Genomic DNA, 20,840 nt, shown 5'->3' on the forward strand with positions numbered 1-20,840 from the left:
TTTGCATCGAAATTGGTGGAAATAAATGCCTCAAATAGTATAGCACATATCCAACCAACAAGACATATAGATAAAATACCTTAAAACATCGAATGCAGTGATGTCAATAGTTCACCTAATAATCACCATAAAAATAACCGAAATCATTCATCAATAAAACTTTGTAAACTTCTCCATCACTAACCAAAACAATAAATAAAGTAGAAACTTCAAATATTGCATATAACAATTCAACAAACTAGAGATCCAAAATATGTTCGAGCTACAATTTTAGTTAATATTTCCCCATTATACAATATCATTCTTAAATTGTTCTCGCTCTAGTTTCTTTAAAACTTTTACATCTGATTCAAATAAGAGTTTCTTTTTGTTGCTTATACACTTTTGCTTTGTATTTCTTATTGCAGCTTTCTCTCCCCAGTTCAAGAGGTCCTGCTTTGCGAGGTCTTAAATCACCTGAAACAATAAGAAGACCAAATGAGCTCCATTTTAAAGTGTGATACTATAAAGGAATCTCAAGAAAACAAAAGAAGGAAGCACCCAGGTCAACAAGAATCCAAAATGTGAGCTGGATTATCCTTATGTTAAACGCAAAATCAAACGCAAAATCAAACGCAAAATCAGACCCAAATTGCAGTCAAAGACCCCCAAGTTTCCAAACTAAAATCCAAAGATAGCATGATGACTGAACTCACGAGGATAACTCTCAGTTCAAATCATCGTTGGGTAGTTAGACATCAATAATTCTCATGAGGCTAGTGGAAGAGACTGCAGTGCAGAACAAACAACCGTCATCTGCTTTCAGACTCAACCTTCAATTAGGCGCAACTGAGGATATGAGACTAAAACTACAAAATAATTCAATTGGGAGGAGAATGGTGTGTATAGCTGTCAATGGGCCAAACGGAGGACAGACTTTTATCGAATTTCAGTTGCTCTGCTAGTTATGTACTCATTTGATGTATATGTGCAATGTCTAAGCCCGGCAAATTGTAAGCAAGTAATATTTTGTGCTATTTGAATTTTGAAGGCAGAAAGAAGGCCATGCATACTAATGGGCATGTAGATCTGTAAGCTTCAAATGTTGGTGGAACAACAAATTATGTAGTATTTGTTCCTTAAATGCTCAAGAGTATGTACGAGTTCCAGTCCTTAACAAACTAATCAAGAGATGATTCAGATTACTGTGCAAGTTACTAGATATTGTCATGAGAACCATATAGCATGAACTATTGACGAGAATATAGGAAACTGCTGCAAGTGAACTAAATAGATGCACACATAAGAAGATGCAAAATAGATGCAAAAGTTAATGAGTTATTTTTTACCTTAGTCTGAGTTTTCAAGACATAGCATAATCCAATCTAACTTTTGATTGTCTGGAAGTAACTTCAACATTCGGAAATCATGTGTAGAACCATCAATGAATCTCTTAACCGCCCTTAAAAATTGATGTGGAGGAATACCCCTCACTTTAGATACCTCGGCATAAATCTCCTCGCAATCAGCTTTTGGTGGGTTCGTACTCACTAGATACTCCTTTAGCATCTCACCAACATCACTTACTGCATTTGCTAAAGGGTCAATCTTGAGCTTCTTATTGGATTTAGAAGTTGAAGATTTTGAAACCTCTCTGCTAGAGCTCTCCCCTTCATTCGCACCTTCCATATCCATAGCTGCAATAGAATCATCAATTTGTTCTGCACCCTCGCCAGTTGCTCTATCGGTGCCCACTAACACACATATATCATCCCAGTTCTCAATAGCTTTGTTTTGATATGCCTTGGCATCTGAATTTACCTATGCAAGCATGAGAACATACAAAAACATAGTGAGACAATCTAGTAACACAATTATTCAATACGGTGAAAACAACTATCTACATATGTATGTATTAAATATCTTTCCGTATGCATGGATGCCTATGTTTAATAAATAGATTGACTTCACAATCAAACATCTCAGTACTCTTGCTGACATGATTCTTTTTCGCCATGTATGAAAGTTTCCTTTTATCAACAGCTGGTAAATTGCATATAAATTGCATCAGATTTACTTTAAAACATGTATATAAGAAGACAACTCAACATAGATTCTTCATGATGTTAAAAACTTACAAAAACATAGATTCAACATACCTCACAATACTTGGTCCAATCTACCAAGTCCTCAATAGTAATTACCACCATTTTCTTATCATCGTCCCATCTGAACTTGGTTTTTGTCCTTATTTCAGTGATGATGGCATAGTGTCTCTTCCAAAGTTTTACCCTATTCCTTACGTGATCCACCGTGATAGACAAACCCAATTTGGATTTTAACTCATCAACAACAGCTTGATAAGCTTGAGGCTTCCAATCCCCCTCACCTTTATTGCCTTGGTTTAGTTGATTGTAAAACACGGCCGTCAATATCATGTCCATTTGTGGATTCCAAGTAAGATAGCTCCTTTTCCTACCTCCTTGTGTAGGAGGCAAAGTCTCTTTACCTTTTCTAATCATTGCCTTAAAAAGAAGGAAATCATATCAGTAGAAAAACTCTAAAGTCAGAGAAACTTCATTGAACATACCAAAAAGAAGATATTATAACAAATCAATATAATGGGGTGGTTTGTCCCATTAAACTCCAACTCAGTTCCTGCATACTTGGAATATAACAAATCAATATAATGCTAGTGTATTTAATGTGTCCATCCAGAGGGCTCTTTTATGAGCACGTACATCTTCACTCCATGTTATCTCTTTGATGCTAGACCTTCTTCTATGACGGTATGCTCCAACTACCATTATTATGAAAGTCACAATTATGATAACTAGCTTTTTTTCCCCATCATCTTCACCTACTTCTTCCCTTGTGCGTTTCCTTTGACCATGTAAACTTTGTTGGTCTGACATTTTCTCCTAAACTGTTTCATCATAAAAAATTAATGTGTAAAACTATACTTATCTAAGAGATAGAATTAGACCATGTAACATGGAGTAAATGTAAATACGACTGATACTAATGTACACGGACTTTCCCTTCTTCAAATTATTCACAATTGCATATAATTCATCAATTACATATATGATGGGTAGCCTAATTAAATTTATCCTATAACAACACAGATTGCAATACGGACATTTTTGTTCTAAAAGAATTATTTGTGTTGAAAACGTTTCAATTTTGACATGTCGAAAAATGTCACTTATTTCCAGAAATTTTGCAAAATGAAAATTCAATACACTAGCCTCCTGGTATTTTACACAGTGAAAAATTACTATCATCGCATGATCAATTTTGACATAGTCCTATGCAAGACTTGCAACTATAATCGCATGTAATTGAGATAATATTCCTTGTCATTAGAGTTATTTACCTTTAATTTTTAATTAAACTTTGTTCTTCCAAAAACCTCTCTGAAAGTGTGCTCCCAATTTCCAATGGGAAGATATCCTTCTGCAAGCGTTAACATCAATTGATCATGAATAAAATGCCAAAATCTATAAAATTTTGATTTCAATAGTCCTATTTGAAATCAAAGAGCCCAGAACTCTCACCTCCTGAACAAACCACTGAAGCAGCTCACACTCCCCTGATCAACCAACGATCAATTGATTTTGGCTCGACCTCCTGAACTCTCACCTCCTGAACATCAATTGGTCAGAATTATTCGGGATATCAACCAACGCTTGGCTCGACCACGATCTCAATCTCCCCTGATCAACTCCAAACTACAACACAAATCAGAAAACCAATTAAAACCCACTTCAGCAAACAGTTCAAATTCAGGAAAAATAAATTGCAGTTGTTCTAGATCTAGAATCTCACCGTTGTATTGCCGTCGTCGTTTAGATCGTCGTCGCCGGTTGGATCTAGGAGCTAGGGTTTTGATGGAACTGAGAGAGAGCGAAGAGTTGTCGCCGGTTGGATCTAGGAGCTAGGGTTTTGATGGAACTGAGAGAGAGCGAAGAGTTGTCGCCGGTTGGATCTAGGAGCTAGGGTTTTGATGGAACTGAGAGAGAGCGAAGATCTGAGAGCTGAAATGGGGGGAGAGAGAGAGAGAGAGACCGGGGGTCGAGAAAAGAGAAACGTGGAGGCGGAGGCGGATGCGGAAGCGAGAGAGCGATCGCGGGTCAAAAAAAGAAGAACGGAATTGTAAATGACAGGGTGCAGTTAGGGATTTAGATTTATGAGGTTATTATGGGCTTTCAAGGTTAAATGGATTTGGGCTAATATCTGATATTCAAATTCTTTTGAATCCAAACACTGTAATTGGGCCAATTATAGAATTTGAAATGAAATCCTTAAATCCAAACAGGCTAGAATTTCTAACAATTTGAGCTTTGCTTCATCACAAGTGTACCGAATGTGCATATCTAACATCAAATTAGGTGTTCCATCATTGCAAGAACAGACGAAGATAGAGCTGATAGATTGATTCGGTAATTAGATGGTGATCAGAGCTTCCAAACGAAGATCTTTCTACAGCATATTTGGTAGGATTAAGAGTCAAGAGGACTTCAAGTTTGAGCTGAAGGATTTGTTATCACGGCATGGAGGAAGTATGGATGGAGTTCCTTTTAGCTCCATGTGTATTGTGTTGACTATCAAGTTTACGAACTTAGAACTCTTCCAAATGAAGACAAAGAACTTACTATGATTTCTTCAATCTTTTCTTCCTTTTTTATAAAACAAGGATTACAATAGCCCTTTATATAGGCTTCAAAACAAAATGTATAGGCATACCAATAGTCACCAATTAAACTCCTATTTTAATGTCATAAAAATAAAATATCATAAAGGAGTGAGTGACTCTTATTCTTCCATAACCTATGTCTCTTTCCCTTCTAAACTTATGACCCTTGCACTTCTAAAACTCATGATATTGACCTCATTTATTCTAACATTTTAATTTGATATTCCAACACGCCCCTTCAAATCAAAATATCTGTATGCCAAGCATGTCTCTTAGCCTCATGAAAGTTTCACTTGATAATGACTTGGTGAATTTGTCTGCTACTTGTTCAGTGGTGTGATAATGCTCTCCAGTTCAACGCTTTTCTGCTTTACATGGTCTCTGAGAAAATAAAACTGTGTATCTATGTGTTTGCTCCTCCCATGATGTACTGGGTTCTTTGCAAGCTGGATGGTTGATTTGTTGTCCACAAAAATTATAGTCGGGTCTTCTTGTTGATGATCCAATATGTTCTGCAATCAAATTGCTTCACATATTGTAGATGCAGCTGCCACATACTCTGCTTCACATGAAGATAAGACTACAACTCGGATCTAACTTTTTAGCTCTAAAATGGTTATTTCGAATACCTCTCGCGCGAGAGTTGCGGTGTAATGGCTGGCCGAAAAGGCATTATCCAAGTGATCCCTCACAAGGCCTTCGTATTCGCCAGGATTGAGTTGAGGCAGAATCTTGTGAGATAGGTCTGCCTCAAGCTGTTGTATCCGCGAATAGAGCGCTGCTTCCGTGCCAGTGTTCTGTGCGCGCACACATGCGCCAGCGCTTCTTCTTCTCCAGGAAGAGCGNAGCGGGTCCATATAGCGGTTCCGGCTCCATAAGATAGTTGATATAAAAAGCATCATCGATTACGGTCATTGACTGAAAGGAAGATTCTTTCCAGGTGGTTGAGCTGTCTCGGGTTGCGGATTCAATCGAATCGCAACAGAAAGCAGGTTCTTGGAAGAGTCCGCAACAACAAACGAAACCACACAAAAAGAGAAAAATATGATTATATAACAAAAGAATGCATAATTAGGTTGTAATAAGGAAAAAAGATAGACCCACCAGAATCGCAATTAGGGGTAGGGACCTTCTTCTACTATAGGAAAAACGTTCAACAAATTGAAAGCAAGAAAAAGACCCATGTCATTCGCATGCTTACTTCCCATTCTGGTCTAGTTCGCCGCTTCGAGTCTAGGATTCCTCTTTGCTATCTACGAACGTCAAAAGATGCGGTATCTTACTTTTGACTTATAGATTTGATTGTATCTCCTATTACCCCTCCCAGGTCCATAAAAATGCAGTTGACCCAAGATAGAAGACATAGCATGTGGTGCTTTTCCTCTCATCTTGGTCACCTCTCAAGTCATTATCTGAGTAACCAACTAGTTATGCATTCATCATATGCATATAAGAGACCCAGGTTGAGTGTGCCTTTGATATACCTTAGTATCCTCTTCGCAGCTAGCCATTGAGACTCATTCGGTGTCTCCATGTAGCGACTCACGAGTCCGACTCCATAAGTAATATCGGGCATTGTGATCATCAAGTATCTCAGGCTGTCAACTAGACTTTTGAAAAGAGTTGAATCTACGAAACGTCTGTCTCCTTCTCTTGAGAGCTTCATTCCGATGGCTACTGTGGTGTTCACATATTTGCATTCATTCATCTTGAACTGCTCCAAGATCTCCTTCATGTATTCTTCTGGGATATAAAAATCCCCTCTTGTTGCTGCTTCACTTCAATTCCAAGAAAATAGGACATCAATCCATTGTCCGTCATCTCAAATTCATTGAACATTGTCGCCTTGAATTCAGCAAGCATCTCGGTACTGTTTTCTGTGTATAATAAATCATCAACCTAAAGAAAAAAAATATTAGAAATTTGCCTTTATGGTTCCTCTTCATGTAGATGGCATGTTCATAGGGACATTTAATGAAGTCATTTTGATAAAGATAGTCATCAATTCGGGCGTTCCACACCTGTGGTGCCTGCTTTAAGCAATACAAGACTTTCTTCAAATGGTACACTTTGTCTTCTTGCCCTTTCACAAGAAAGCCTTCTGGTTGTTGCACGTATAACTCTTCCTCAAGAACGCCATTGAGGAATGTTGACTTGACATCCAAATGATATACATTCCACTTGTGATGAACTGCAAGTGAAATTAATAGTCTCACCGTATCCAGTCGAGCAACTGGAGCAAAGACTTCTTCATATTCGATGTCGTACTTTTGTTTGTAACCTTTCGCTACAAGCCTCGCCTTGTACCGATCAACTTCACCATCTACCGTGCACTTGATCTTATACACCCACTTGACCCCTATTGCCTTGTGATTTTGTGGAAGTGTTGTCAACTCCCAAGTGTCATTCTTTTGGATAGCGTGGATCTCCTCCTCCATTGTTGTTCACCAACAATCTTCTTTTACGACTTCTTGGAAGGTGAGAGGTTTATGATTAGCATATAAGTAGAAGATATTTGACATTTTGTCTTCTTCTATCTGTTCACAGATCTCCCTAAGACTTCTTATTTTTATGGGACCTTGTTGCACGGTAGATCCGCTGCTACATTCCCCAGAAGATAGAGAACCTCTTGTAGGAGATGGTGTAGAATGTGGAGGAGATGGTGGTGTAGCTGGTGGTGGTACCTCATGTACAGACTCATCAGGTTCATCCACCTTGGGTTGATTTTTGGTAGTCTCTTCATTGCTCCAGATCCATGCTTCTTCTTCATTGAAGACAACATCTCTACTAACAACTAGTTTCTTGGTTAGTGGATTGTAGAGCTTGTATGCATTCGACTCCTCGTATATCCGATGAAAATACATTTTTCACCATGAAACACACCCAAAAATTCGTAGGTGATCCACACTAGGCGTGTAACCGCTCCATGCCTCTTGAGGTGTCTTGTTCTTGACTATCTTTGTGGGGCATCGGTTGAGCAAATAAGCTGAGCATGCCATGTCTTCTGCCCAGAACTGCTTTGACAGTCCCTTTTCTTTGAGCATGGTTCTTGCCATGTCGAGGATGGTCTGGTTCTTTCTTTCTGCAATACCATTTTGCTGTGGTGTGTAGGCAGTAGTAAACTATCTTTTTATACCTTTCTCCCTACAATATTCTTGAAATAGATTTGAGATGTACTCACCACCTCAATCAGATCGAAGAATTATTAGCTTGTGGCCACTCTCCGGTTCAACAAGAGCTTTAAAATGCTTGAATGTAGTAAAGGCAACAGATTTTTCTTTAAGAGTGTACACCCACAACTTTCTACTGAAGTCATCAATGAAGGTTATAAAATATCTATTACCTCCCTAAGAGACGGGATCAATCGGTCCACAGATGTCAATGTGAACAAGTTGCAATGGTGCCTTTGCTCTCCATGATTTTCCACTGGGAAAAAGAAATCGTGGTTGCTTGCCAATTACACAATCTTCACAAATATGATTTGGTGGATCGATTGTTGGTAGACCTCGTACCATGCCAGCAGTAGATAGTAACTTCAGGCCATTGAAGTTTAGATGCACAAAGCAAAGATGCCACCTCCATGACTTATTCTCCATGAGTCCTTGAAAACAGTTGTCGATTTTCGTGTTTAGATGCAAGGGAAACATGCGGTACCTTATCATCTTAACACAAGCTATGAGGCCTCTATTTGCATTTTCAACCAAAGATGGTTGTTCTCCATATGTACTTTATAGCCCTTTTTGAGTAATTGACCGATGATAAGAATATTACTTTTCATGTTAGGAATATAGTAAACATCGAAAATATACTCGGGCTTACCATACTTTTGGTAGATTTTAATCTTCCCTTTGCCTTCAACTGGGAGTTTTGAAGAATCTCCCAAGCTCACACTTCCACGAACTCCTTCTGCGAGTTCCATGAAAAGTTCTTTCTTCCCACACATGTGGTTGCTAGAACCCGAGTCAAGGTACCAAGCATCATTCTGAACACTTGAATCATCATTAGCAAGAAGAAGCATAGAGTTGTTACCCATATCATTTGTTGCTTCGGCATGATTAGTTTGGTCTTCAGTTTTGTGCTAAAAATCTGAAGCATAGTGCCCAAACTTGTAACAGTTATAGCACTGAACATTTTATTATCGATATGGATTAATTTATATTTCAGCCTACATTCATTGTTTCGCAGGTACCGGGTGACCTGCTAGGCGCAGTCATAGTGCTACCAGGGAATAGAGCCTCATCCCTGATATTCATCGGAGGGCCGTGATCCGATAGGAGAACGGAGTGCCTGTCGGGGCCTTTGTCAATGCTTTCAATAATTTCCTTACCTCTTTAGCCAGGGTATATGATTTCTTTAATATATTTTTTAACGTGGAAGTCGCAGCGGATTGATGCACTAGTGGCTTGTTGGAGATTATGTGTGAGCCATTTATTTTAATTTTTATCATTATTAGTTATTAGTTTATTATGTTTAATACACTGATTTGTATCTCTTTTTCTTTATATTCCGAAGCGATTTTTCTTTCTTGACGATAACATTTGTGCCTGGATTTACTGCTTCGCGCAAATCAATCTATCGTTTAAGAGATGGAGGTTTGAGGTGAAGAAAAAATATTTTGTTCAAATAACACAAGATTGGGAACGCTTCTGGCATATTGACGAGTGCGTGGATGGCGTAGATTTTTTGCACTTTGCGATTACTTGAACACGGCCGAAATTCAGGTATTATTGAGGTACATATTTTCATTTACTGTTTGATTTTTTTTTTATTTGACATTGTTTTGTAGGCTCAAGCTGAAATAGCAAGGAGGAACCGCAACGCGCCCTGCAATTACGAGCATCACGGGGGCTTCAGGTCCTTCAGCCAGCATTATCATTAATTAGAGGTTGAGGTATATAATATATTAGCTTTTAAGTTGTTAATTTGAGTATAATTTATTTGTTATGGATTAATGATATATTTGAATAAAATAAGGAAGGGGAGATCTCGGACATTTTGCAGATCATATTTTGACTTCCTGGAGCTCGAATTATCCCGATGAATAGAAGAAAACGAAAAACCAGGATCTGGCTGTAAGTAACAGTTCATTTGTATATTCAATTTCATAACAATGCATCATTAATAAGTCGACTTGCCCGGTTTGTTTTGATATATCACAGGAGAAATTACATGCCAAGTTACAGGAGCAAATGTCTCAATCTCAGGTTGGTTCTAGCACTCCGGCCCGACTAAGTAGAGAGGAGGAGAACTCCATCATCGAGACGGTCATTGGACCAAGTAGGAAGAACAGATACCGGTGGAGAGGATCCGAACAGAGGCCGCATGAGTCTAGTAGCACCTACTAGTCTGCAACACCACCAAGAACACCAGGAAGCATTTCATATCAAGACTCGATGGAGTATCGGTTGAAAGTGATTGAAGATTAACAATCGCAGCAAACAACATATCACCAAATTGCGAAGGAAGAACGGAGGCATCGGGAGCAGAGAGAATTGGAGTTCACACAGTTCATGTTAACTCTGCCTCAGGAACACTAGGAGGCATATAGGAGACGGTTTATGTCGGATCAGGTAATATATATACTTTATTTTTTTTAATTAAATGAATTAAATATAGAATTCTTACTTAGTTATGAATTTTCTTCGTGAGTAAATGATATCATACACACCGATACACATTGATACAAACTGTTACATACAAACTCTAACTCTAACCCTAACATAAAGCCTAAAATATATACTTATAATATTTTTATGTGATGATGGTGTTGATGGTGCGTGTGTGCATAGTGGTGGTGGTATTAGTTGGTGGGTTGGTTGGTTGTGATGTTGTGTTATGGTGGTCGTTATGTGATTGGTTTGTTGGGAGTTTGGTCATGATGGAGGAGGGGGAGGAGTGGGGATTGGGTGATAATGGTGGTGATGGTGGTGGAGGGAGGTGTGGAGTGTGGTTGGTGGGTGGGTGTGTGGGGACTTTGGTCGTGGTTAAGGAGGGGGATGAGTGGGGATTTGGTGGTGGAGGTGGTTGAGGGGGAGGGGTGGGGGGGTGCGTGTGTGCGTGCGTGCGTGCGTGTGTGTGTGTATGTTGATGGTCGTGTGGGTGGTGCATGTGTGTGTGGTGAGAAAATTGCGGGTGGTGTTAGGGTGCGTGCATGCGTTGTTAAAAAAATTGTGCGTGTGTGCGTATAATACATAAGAATATGCCATGATACTATCTCCGAAACATATAATACATAAGATTATGCCATGATACTCTCTCATATTGCTACACTTGCATGTCATACCATGTTGTTTTATAATTTGTTACTTTACTGTAAAATTTAGTTTTTGATGATGTATTGCTCTATAACTCTTGTTAACGTTTGATTTATATTTGTAGGCCAAGACTTCTAGACAATGGGTGTGTGCTGTATAAACAATATTTATTATGTCAGGATATTTTTATTTGCTTTTATTGAAATATATGTGTTATATATGCGTGTGAATGAATATTATATTACTGATTAAACAGGGTTTTAAATTTATTATATTATTGTACAGGGTTTTTTTAATTTTCAAAATATTTTTAAAAACAATTGTAGTCATTTTCAGCAACAGATTGGTCGTCGCTAAAGATACATTTAGTGATGGAAAACGGACACGTGAAAATGAAAACAGACACACTTTTGGTGACGGAATGTCCGTCGCTATTATTTTTTATCTACGGAAAATCCATCGCTAATATTTTTTTTTATCTACGGAAAATCCATCGCTAATATTTTTTTTCTTTTTTTAAAAAAAAGTGTGGCGGAAAGTTCGTCGCTGATTTTCCGTCGGTGAAACTTAGCGACAGAATTTTCATCGCCAAAAGTCCTATTAACTACCCCTAATGTACGAACGGTAATTTGGCGACGGAATTATTTTTATTCCATCACCAAAAGTAATAGCAGCGGATTTTTGACTTTTGGCGACGGATTTGTCTGTCGCCAAAAGTCCTGTATCAAGTAGTGCATGAACCCATCAATGATCAGCTCCCACAACTCTTGAGAACTAAATAAGGCTCTCATTTGGATTGACCAACTCTCATAATTATCTTTCGATAACTTGGGAACTTGAGGATTGACAAGATTATTTGTGGTGGCCATGAGAAGAAGAGAAAATAAGAAAATTGGATCAAGTGGCTCTGATACCACTGTTGAGTATCAAGTTTACGAACTTAGAACTCTCCCAAATGATGACAAAGAACTTACTTTGATTTCTTCAATCTTTTCTTCTTTTTTTTTATAAAATAAGGATTACAATAGCCCTTTTATATAGGCTTCAAAACAAAATGTATAGGCATACCAATAGTCACCAATTAAACTCCTACGTTAATGCCATAAAAATAAAATATCATAAAGGAGTGAGTGACTCTTATTCTCCCATAACCTATGTCTCTTCCCCTTCTAAACTTATTACCCTTACACTTCTAGAACTCATGCTATTAATCTTATTTATTCTAACATTTTAATTTGATATTCCAACAGTTTGTTCTTCTATTATTTTTGTGGTTCATTGTTCTCGGGTTGTTTTCTTTTTATTTTGTCATGGTTGAACTACAGCTTCTTTTGTTCATGGCTTTTTTTAACCTTCTTCTCATTCTTATAATTTGAGTTGTTTCGTTAAACACTTATTAATGGAACACGGGGTAGTTTACTCAACGTTTCAAGCAAAAAAAGAAGAAGAAAAGAAAAATAAAAAAAGGAAAAGGCACAAATTGGTGTGGTAGCCAGTTGTACAATGTAGTCCAATGGCCCATTATACTCCACTAGAATAATAGCAATTTACATTAGGATCTCTAGTCTGATTCCTAATTTGGGCCTCTCTTCTTAATCACCATTACGTATGCATGTGGATTACATCATTGAAACATAAACTTGTAGCTTACAATACTTTTATGGTGTTTTCTACCCAAAATACAGTATTCACAAAATGATACGATAAGAGTCCTAGTCAACTCCCAAGAGTTCTAGGCATTTCAACTCCTAAGTTGAATATCAAGACCATTGCTCTTTATCAAGATAAGCCCAAGGCACAGCGACTCCTCAGTCGAGTATCAAGCTCTCGGCTCTTTATTAAGGTAAGCCCAAGGCACCACATATGGTCGAATTCTCCAATACAACTCGACCATCATGGCTATATTACAAGACCTTGGTACCTTACCAAAGTATAAACCCAAGGTACAATTACAGAGGTCTCGGCCCCATCGACTCATCAAGCTGACACCCTGGTATCGACACAAAAGGTGATACTAGCCGATACGAGAAATCCTGACATGCCAGACAAGTTGACACCTTTATATCGACTCGAAAGGCTGTTACTAAACTTAGATAAGATGACGTTTCACTCAGTCGGACAGGCCGACACTCCTAAGTCGACACGAAAGGTGGTGTCGGTCGACCCTTTTATCAAGGACGACCCTATTTAAGGCACTTGACCACTCACTAGGCATTTCTCAGAAACGACTTAAGGGATGCTCCCTGCTTATCTAGATATTGGTCTGACAAAGTCTCCATGACTTGTCAGGTCAATCACTTCCCGAAAAATATAGAGATACATTCGCCCATAATGAAGTGACTTCCCCTCTAGTCACCAGTCGACACCTGTAAAGTAAGGGGATGACTCAGCATGCATGTGTGCCTTCTGCCATGCTCACAAGTCACTTCCCAGTTATCACGGAGATGCCATCTCCCATTCTGAAATGACTTCCCTTCTAGTCGCTAGCCAACACTTGTAAAAAGAGGGATGAATCATCTTCTAGCTCATGCTTTGCCACCGCCATTCTGCATGGCCGAAATGACCAACCTACCACGGACATCTATGCTATACATGGAGGTTATTCACCATGAGAGTGGGGGACAACCCATGAAAGCAAGGTAAGTAAAAAAGAAGCCAAAAAAGAACAATCTAACTCTTCTAGTCCATCCAATCCGAGAGATGATAATCTCTAATGCACATAGCATAAGAACGCATAGTTCTAAACTCCACTCAAACTCATGTGTATCAACTGACTTGATCATCGAAGGAACCACAAGGGAACCAATCCCCACCCTCTCATGAGTTATTTATGTCTGTGCAGCGCGGACATTAGACCCTCGTTCAAGAACTAGGCATAAAGCTGGATAAGGGAACGAGCCCTCCATCATCCTTCACCACCCCGTAACAATCTTCTTCTGGATTAATTGGCTGTTTGATATCGAGCATCAATAGTTTGGCGCCCACTGTGGGGCCTTTCTTCTTTTTCAGGAAGACACATGAAGTTCTAAACAAGAGTATGATTTTAATCACTCTTAAGAGCAACACTGGAATTACACCATTCAAGCTAAATGAAGTCAGGAGTTGCATCATTTAAGCTAAGAAGGATTAGCCTATGGCTATGAGGAGCCAATATAGGCGTAGCCCTCAAAGGCCCCTATAGCTTTCCAGGAAGCGTCTGTCGGGCGGGTCATCCACCAAATGATGGTATCGCTACCAGAACCCCAAAAGCCCTCCTGGAGAAGACACGCCACTATAGTGATTGTCTGGCTTGGACATGCAGCACATGCTTCTTATCGCCGCCACAGACGTACTCCAGACGAACTCCATCTTCTGGACAACCAAGAAACCTAGAGTTGGCTCACAAAGCAGTACCCTACCTTCTCCAGGGGTTATGAGCAGATCTAATATCACTGAAGCTCCCACTGACAATAATAGCTCATATGAGTATAGAAGCAGTGATTAAGTCTGTGGTAGGCACCTTAGACCATATGGACTTTCATTCGGAGAACTCCTAGGATATCAGGGATGAGATTGTGGGAAAAGCTTAGGGCCTGTCAGCTGATTGTTCTCAGGAAGAATGATCTTGGCCCTTCAACCGACACCTTCACCACTAAAGTTGCCTAAGCTCTGATGGTTGAAGCATGCGACCCGCATGATCACCATAAGAGAGAGTTCTCCATCCACAGCATGGTCTAATCCCCCAGTACTCCTGAAGATCCTTCAAGAAAGCCATCATGGTTTGTCATTTTTAGGGAGTACAATACCGGTTGGTGTACTCCCTCCCCAAAGAGGTTCCACCACAAAAGGTACCAGGTAGCTTTTGGTCGTGCCCTCAACCCTCACATGGAAAACGTCATTCGACATAATTCACGTTGTATGGGCAGTTCCTTTTACCAAAAACCAGCGTGCTAACCATCCGCCTTCAAAGCCTTACTGGATATTCAGACTCAAAAGGAACCTCAGATGATGAGATGGCAAATAGAGTTTTGACTCATCTTCGTCATACCAACAAGTTATCCACTATGAAAGCAAGCAAAATCCAACTAAAAGAGGTTCTGTACTAGCGGCCTCACCCATTGCAAAATTACCCCTGAAGCAGAACCAGAGCAAGATTATAAGTGGTTCAACCCCCTTCTGAGTATCAGATGCTTGCAAAGGATATTTTTTTCATGACAATTTAAAATATAGAACTGATAAGATATCATTTAATAAGAATTTACTCTGAACTCGCAAGGATCAAGGCTTCACTATAGCCAATGGCCTAGGCGTCATATAAGACTTAGGCACCCCAATCAAGCCATTAGCTCTTTATCAAGGTAAGCCCAAGGCACCATAGATGGTTAGATCCTCATAGTGTAACTCTACCATCATGCCGAATATCAAGCTCTTGGCTTTTTATCAAGATAAGCCCAAGGCATAACGACTCCTCAGACAGATAAACAAGTCCTTAGCTCTTTATCAATGTAAGCCCAATGCATAACTTATGGTCGATTCCTCCGGCTCTCATCGATCATCATGGACAAGCCCTTGGTACCATATTAGGAATAAATCCAAGGCACAACCCTTCGGCCGACTCCCACGGTCATCTCTCGGTCTTAGGGGAAGGAAAGACCTAGTCAACTCTCAAGAGCTCTAGGTATTTCGACTCCTAAGTTGAATATAAAACCCTTGGTTCTTTATCAAGATAAGCCCAAGGCATAATGACTTCTCAGTCAAATATCAAGCCCTTGGTACTATTTAGGGTAAACCCAAGGCACAACGACTCCTCAGTCGGATATCAAGCCCTTGGCTCTTTATCAAGGTAAGTCCAAGGCACAACTTATGGTCGATTCCTCTGGCTCTCATCGATCATCATGAACAAGCTCTTGGTACTTTATCAGGAATAAATCTAAGACACAATCCTTCGGTCGACTCCCACAGTCATCTCTCGACCTTAAGGGAAGGAAAGACCTAGTCAACTCTCAAGAGTTCTAGGCATTTTGACTCCTAAGTCGAATATCAAGCCCTTGGCTCTTTATCAAGATAAGCCCAAGACACAACAACTTCTCAATTGAATATCAAGCCCTTGATACCTCTTCAGGATAAACCCAAGGTACAACGACTCCTCAGTCGAATATCAAGCCTTTGTCTCTTTATCAAGGTAAACCCAAGGCATAACTTATGGTCGATTCCTCCGGCTCTCATCGATCATCATAGACAAGCCATTGGTACCTTATCAGGAATAAATCCAAGGCATAACTATTCGGCCGACTCCCACAATCATCTCTCGGCCTTAGGGGAAGGAAAGACCTAGTTAACTCTCAAGAGTTTTAGGCATTTCGACTCATAAGTCGAATATCAAGCCTTTAGCTCTTTATCAAGATAAGCCCAAGGCACAACGACTTCTGAGTTTAATATCAAGCCTTTAGTACCTCTTCAGGGTAAACCTAAGGCATAACGACTCCTCATTCGGATATCAAGCCCTTGGCTCTTTATCAAGGTAAGCCCAAGGCACAACTTATGGTCGATTCCTATGACTTTCATCGATCATCATGGACAAGCCATTGGTACCTTATCAGGAATAAATCCAAGGCACAACCCTTCAGCCGACTCCCACAGTCATCTCTCGGCCTTAGGGGAAAGAAAGACCTAGTCAACTCTCAAGAGTTCTAGGCATTTCGACACCTAAGTCAAATATTAAGCCCCTGGCTCTTTATCAAGATAAGCCCAAGGCACAACAACTCATCAGTCGAATATTAAAACATTAGCTCTTTATCAAGGTAAGCCCAAGGCACAACGACTCCTCAATCGAATATCAAGACCTTGGCTCTTTATCAAGATAAGCCTAAGGTATAACGACTCATCAGTCGAATATCAAGCCCTTGGCTCTTTATCAAGGTAAGCCCAAGGTACAACCCTATGGTCGACTCTCACAATCTCTACTCGACCATACGGGGATTATGAAGACCTAGGCACCTCTGTAAGGCCTAGCACCCAACCTCAGAGTTGCCATTCTACCAAAAAGGAATTCATAAACCTAAAGTACAAATATTAAGCGTATGGCCAATAACTTAAGCAGTCGTCTGTCAAGTTCTGGTCAATTAAACACTCGGCCAGAATAAGGCATCAAGTGAACTAGTTGTTATAAGTCCCCAATACGAGTCGACACATTACAACTAACTCACTTCAGCCAACATCTCAGATGAGAACGAAGCTACAAAGCTCAAAGAATACAAACAATGAAGGCAAGCTCAAGAATGAAGATAAAATTTAATTTTCATTCAATGAAAGTAAACTTTGTTACAAACTTCTCTACAAAAAAAGAGAAGAACAAAAAAAAAGAGGAGAAACATGCAGGTCGTCAAAGCTCTCGACCAAGCTCGGGAGTCAGACTTGACAAACTCCTAGTGGCAGCAAGGGTTGAAGATTCCCTAGGGGGCCTAGCAACAGGCTCGACCTCATCAACATTCACTGATAAATCCAATCCGCCTCCAATTTTCTTGACATCTTTCAACAAATTGAGGCAATAGGAGACGCAGGAAGGGTAGAAGCGATCTGGAGTTGGATGAGAGTCGCAAGGCACCAAGGAAGCTAAGTAATCAACCCCAGCTTTATAAGCTAAGGCTACTTCAGCCTTCTCTATATGGCCGTGATGCCAGTCGTCAACCACCTTCTTTCTTTGCTGCTCTGAGTCCAGACGAGCAAGTTGATCCTTTAGTTTGTCGACAAGGACTGTGGATGCCTGAAGCTTTGATTGTAGCTCTTCAAAGTCCCCCTCGTCTTTTCAAGAGACACGCGACTTGTTCGAACCTCTGCCTCAGCCGTCGTCCTACGACGCTTCTCGGACTTGGCCTCTACCTTTAGGTGAATCATCTCCCTTTGAAGGTCCTTGATGGTCCCCGTTTTCTTGGAGAACTGGATTCGAAAGATCTTAAGGAGCTCTTCCTTCTCATCCAAACTCCGGCACCAAACGCCTTCTTTATGAGTCAATTCGGCCTCTAAGACAGAGACTCTCTTCTCTGCCTCTTCCTTGGCTGACTTCTCCTTAGCCAGCTCTGCTTGGCCTTCCAGGGAATGCTCAAGTCGATTGAACAGAGCATGTCCCAGCGAAGTCCCCCGAGCTAGACAAGCTTGGAGAGCTTGGAGTATGCCAACACTTGGCATATCCTCCAAAATCCTCCTGTCAGCATCATTCTCCATCTATTCTGATGGAGTTCTAGTTCTCCCCTCGAAAATGTCGTTCGCCCCAATCGGCTCCTTGCCAGGGCGACGAGATGCCTCAGGATTAGTACTGGGGCCGACAGCATCCTCATCGACCACTAGGACCATAGTCTCCCTTTCAGGAGAAGACTCTTCTACATTTTCCAAGCGGTTAAGCTGGGTTATCATCGGACCCATCCCAACTGGTCTAACTGGGTGCCGTATCTCAATCCTTGTCCTTCCCCTCAATTCAGAGATAATGTTAGCTGCTTGAGGCATTAAGACAGCCACCTCCTCTGCACTAAAAGACCCCCTCGGCTTCTTATGGGGTCTAGCAGTGGAGCTCGCCCCCTTGGTCCCTGTATTCCTCTTGCGATTTTTCACTAACAGAGGAACAGGGCTCGCCCTTTCCTCGAAGCCAGTGGAAGATAAAATCATGGACATGCTCGCCGTCTGGGAGAACACATCAACAAATAGAGCATCATTCTCTTGGGACCCGGCATAAGAATGGATCTTTTCTAGATCCATCATCTTGAAGTCACTGAGGGTAACTGGCCACAAAACATCTTCATTCACCCCCGGTTAGTCCGAGGAGGCAAAGACGTTGTCGCCATCATAGACCCACACGAACTGCCTCCTCCAGTCCTCATCTAACTCTAAAGAGTCAAAAACAAGCTGGAATTCCCCACGATAGTGGAAAGAGTAATGTGGGTCTCTCAGTTGACCTCACGCTGATCAAATGCCCAAGCACTCTCAAGCTTGGTTAGACTCCAACACGATGGCACATGATGATAAATGCCACCAGAATTCCCACTACGTTCGGATAGAATTGGGAAGGGAAGACCCCTAGAGCAGTGTTCACCTCCTTGATAAAAGGGTGTAAGGGCAGCCGTAAGCTATACTCCTGGGCTAAGTATAGCGGCACTCGACCCTCGCCATGGTAGTACACTGGCTCCCTCATCTCTGGCACCGCCAAAGTGAGAGTCTGAGGGATATTGTATTCATCATATAATCCCACCAGATTGTCCATATGGACCTTCGAGCGGATAAGGAAAAGAGCAGCAAGGCTCTCCTCACTACGGCCAAAGTTTGAAGCTTGGGAAGCCATGGAAGATTTCTTCTTAGAAGAAGCTTGGAGAAATATTAGGAATTTTTCCAGAGTAAAAGTTCGTAAAAGAACTATCTTATCATCAATAAGCTATTTATAAGCTTTCAAGGAAGAATACAAAGGGATTTTCAAAAGACGCAGCGGTTTTCAAAACAACCAGGCCAGTTCCACATCAGAATCTAAAGCGGTTCACTCGAAACACGAAGCACCACCCTCATTTAATGCCCCACGTCCCAATACTCAAAAAGTGGAAGATCCTCCCTTCTATCCATGATGCTTCATCTCCTAAAAAGACGGTTCAGATCTTTTGATGACGTCAGCCATGAATAACGGAGTTAGCAATGGATGCCCAATAATGACAAGCCACGCCTCTAAGATAGAGACTTCTCATTTTCTCGCCTAGTAGACCTGTATTGATCAAGAACATATCTTATTTCTCTCGAAGTCGACTAAAAGCCAAGTCCAAGTGAAAGGAGCTAACAGTTATGGTGTTCGCTCACCTAAGATACAGTATTCACAAAATGATACGATAAGAGTCCTAGTCAACTCCCAAGAGTTCTAGGCATTTCGACTTCTAAGTTGAATATCAAGACTATGGCTCTTTATCAAGATAAGCTCAAGGCACAGCGACTCCTCAGTCGATTATCAAGCCCTCGGCCCTTTATTAAGGTAAGCCTAAGGCACCATATATGGTCGAATCCTCCAGTACAACTCAACCATCATGGTTAGATTACAAGGCCTTAGTACCTTACCAAAGTATAAACCTAAGGTACAATTACAGAGGTCTCGGTCCCACCGACTCATCAAGTCGGCACCCTGGTATCGACACAAGAGGCGATACTAGCCAATACGAGAAATCTTGACATGCCAGACGAGTCGACATCTTTATATCAACTCCAAAGGCTGTTACTAAGCTAAGATAAGACAATGTTTCACTCATTCGGACATGCCGACACTCCTAAGTTGACACGAAAGGCAGTGTCGGTCGACCCTTTTATCAAGGATGGTGTTTGTTGGAAAATTAGTAGTAAAAGAAATGAAAGAAAAATTGATTTGGATTCTCTCGATCTCAATTACAATTAGATTTTGATTATAAAAGAGAGGAGAATGAATTTGAATTCTCCCCTTTGTTTAATATTGGGTTCTTCTCGGTAGCGATGGAGTGCCTCCTTTGAATGCTCGCGTCGAATTTGCTCTCCGTTGACGATCCGAAAGTCTTGTTTCACTGGAACGTGGTCTTCTCCTCACAATTTGACGTTGTGGAGAACTTGCATGACAGGTTTGAAAATAACTCTTAACGAGTTAATAACTCAGAGCGAGTTTTAGAAGAACTTGCAGAGCAAGTTTTAAACTCTGATCGAGTTGATAACTCTGAACAAGTTTGAAACTCTATGAAAGAGTTGATTTAACTGAAATTGGTTTATAAGCCAAGGATGAAAGCTCTCTATTGTTGAACGTTGCTGAAGGATGAACGTCGATCTTCCCCTCGTTGCCAAGTCAAAGATCTCCTCTTTGCTGTCAAGTCTAAGATCTAAAAAGCCAGCTCCAATTCAATTGAGTTTCCCACTATTTATAGGGGATCTAAGGGTGTAACCGCCCC

General features: G+C 40.6%; 1 protein-coding gene across 1 annotated transcript; it reads right to left on the bottom strand.

Annotated features, from left to right (window-relative positions):
* Positions 374 to 2,487, bottom strand: LOC109843673. The gene is made up of 3 exons (XM_020412626.1): positions 2,139 to 2,487; positions 1,329 to 1,800; positions 374 to 456 (listed from the first exon to the last, which is right to left on the bottom strand). The coding sequence occupies exons 1-2, from the start codon at positions 2,421 to 2,423 to the stop codon at positions 1,330 to 1,332; spliced, it is 756 nt and encodes a 251-aa protein (XP_020268215.1). The 5' UTR covers positions 2,424 to 2,487; the 3' UTR covers positions 374 to 456; position 1,329.

The sequence above is a fragment of the Asparagus officinalis genome, chromosome 5, assembly GCF_001876935.1.
Source record: "Asparagus officinalis chromosome 5, Aspof.V1, whole genome shotgun sequence".
NCBI lineage: Eukaryota > Viridiplantae > Streptophyta > Magnoliopsida > Asparagales > Asparagaceae > Asparagus > Asparagus officinalis.

Excerpts from the sequence above, each read along its gene's own strand:
- LOC109843673 (XM_020412626.1), bottom strand. The coding sequence starts at position 2,423 with ATGGACATGATATTGACGGCCGTGTTTTACAATCAACTAAACCAAGGC. Across the intron at positions 1,801-2,138 it reads ATTGGACCAAGTATTGTGAG|GTAAATTCAGATGCCAAGGC; the intron begins GTATGTTGAATC and ends ATGCTTGCATAG.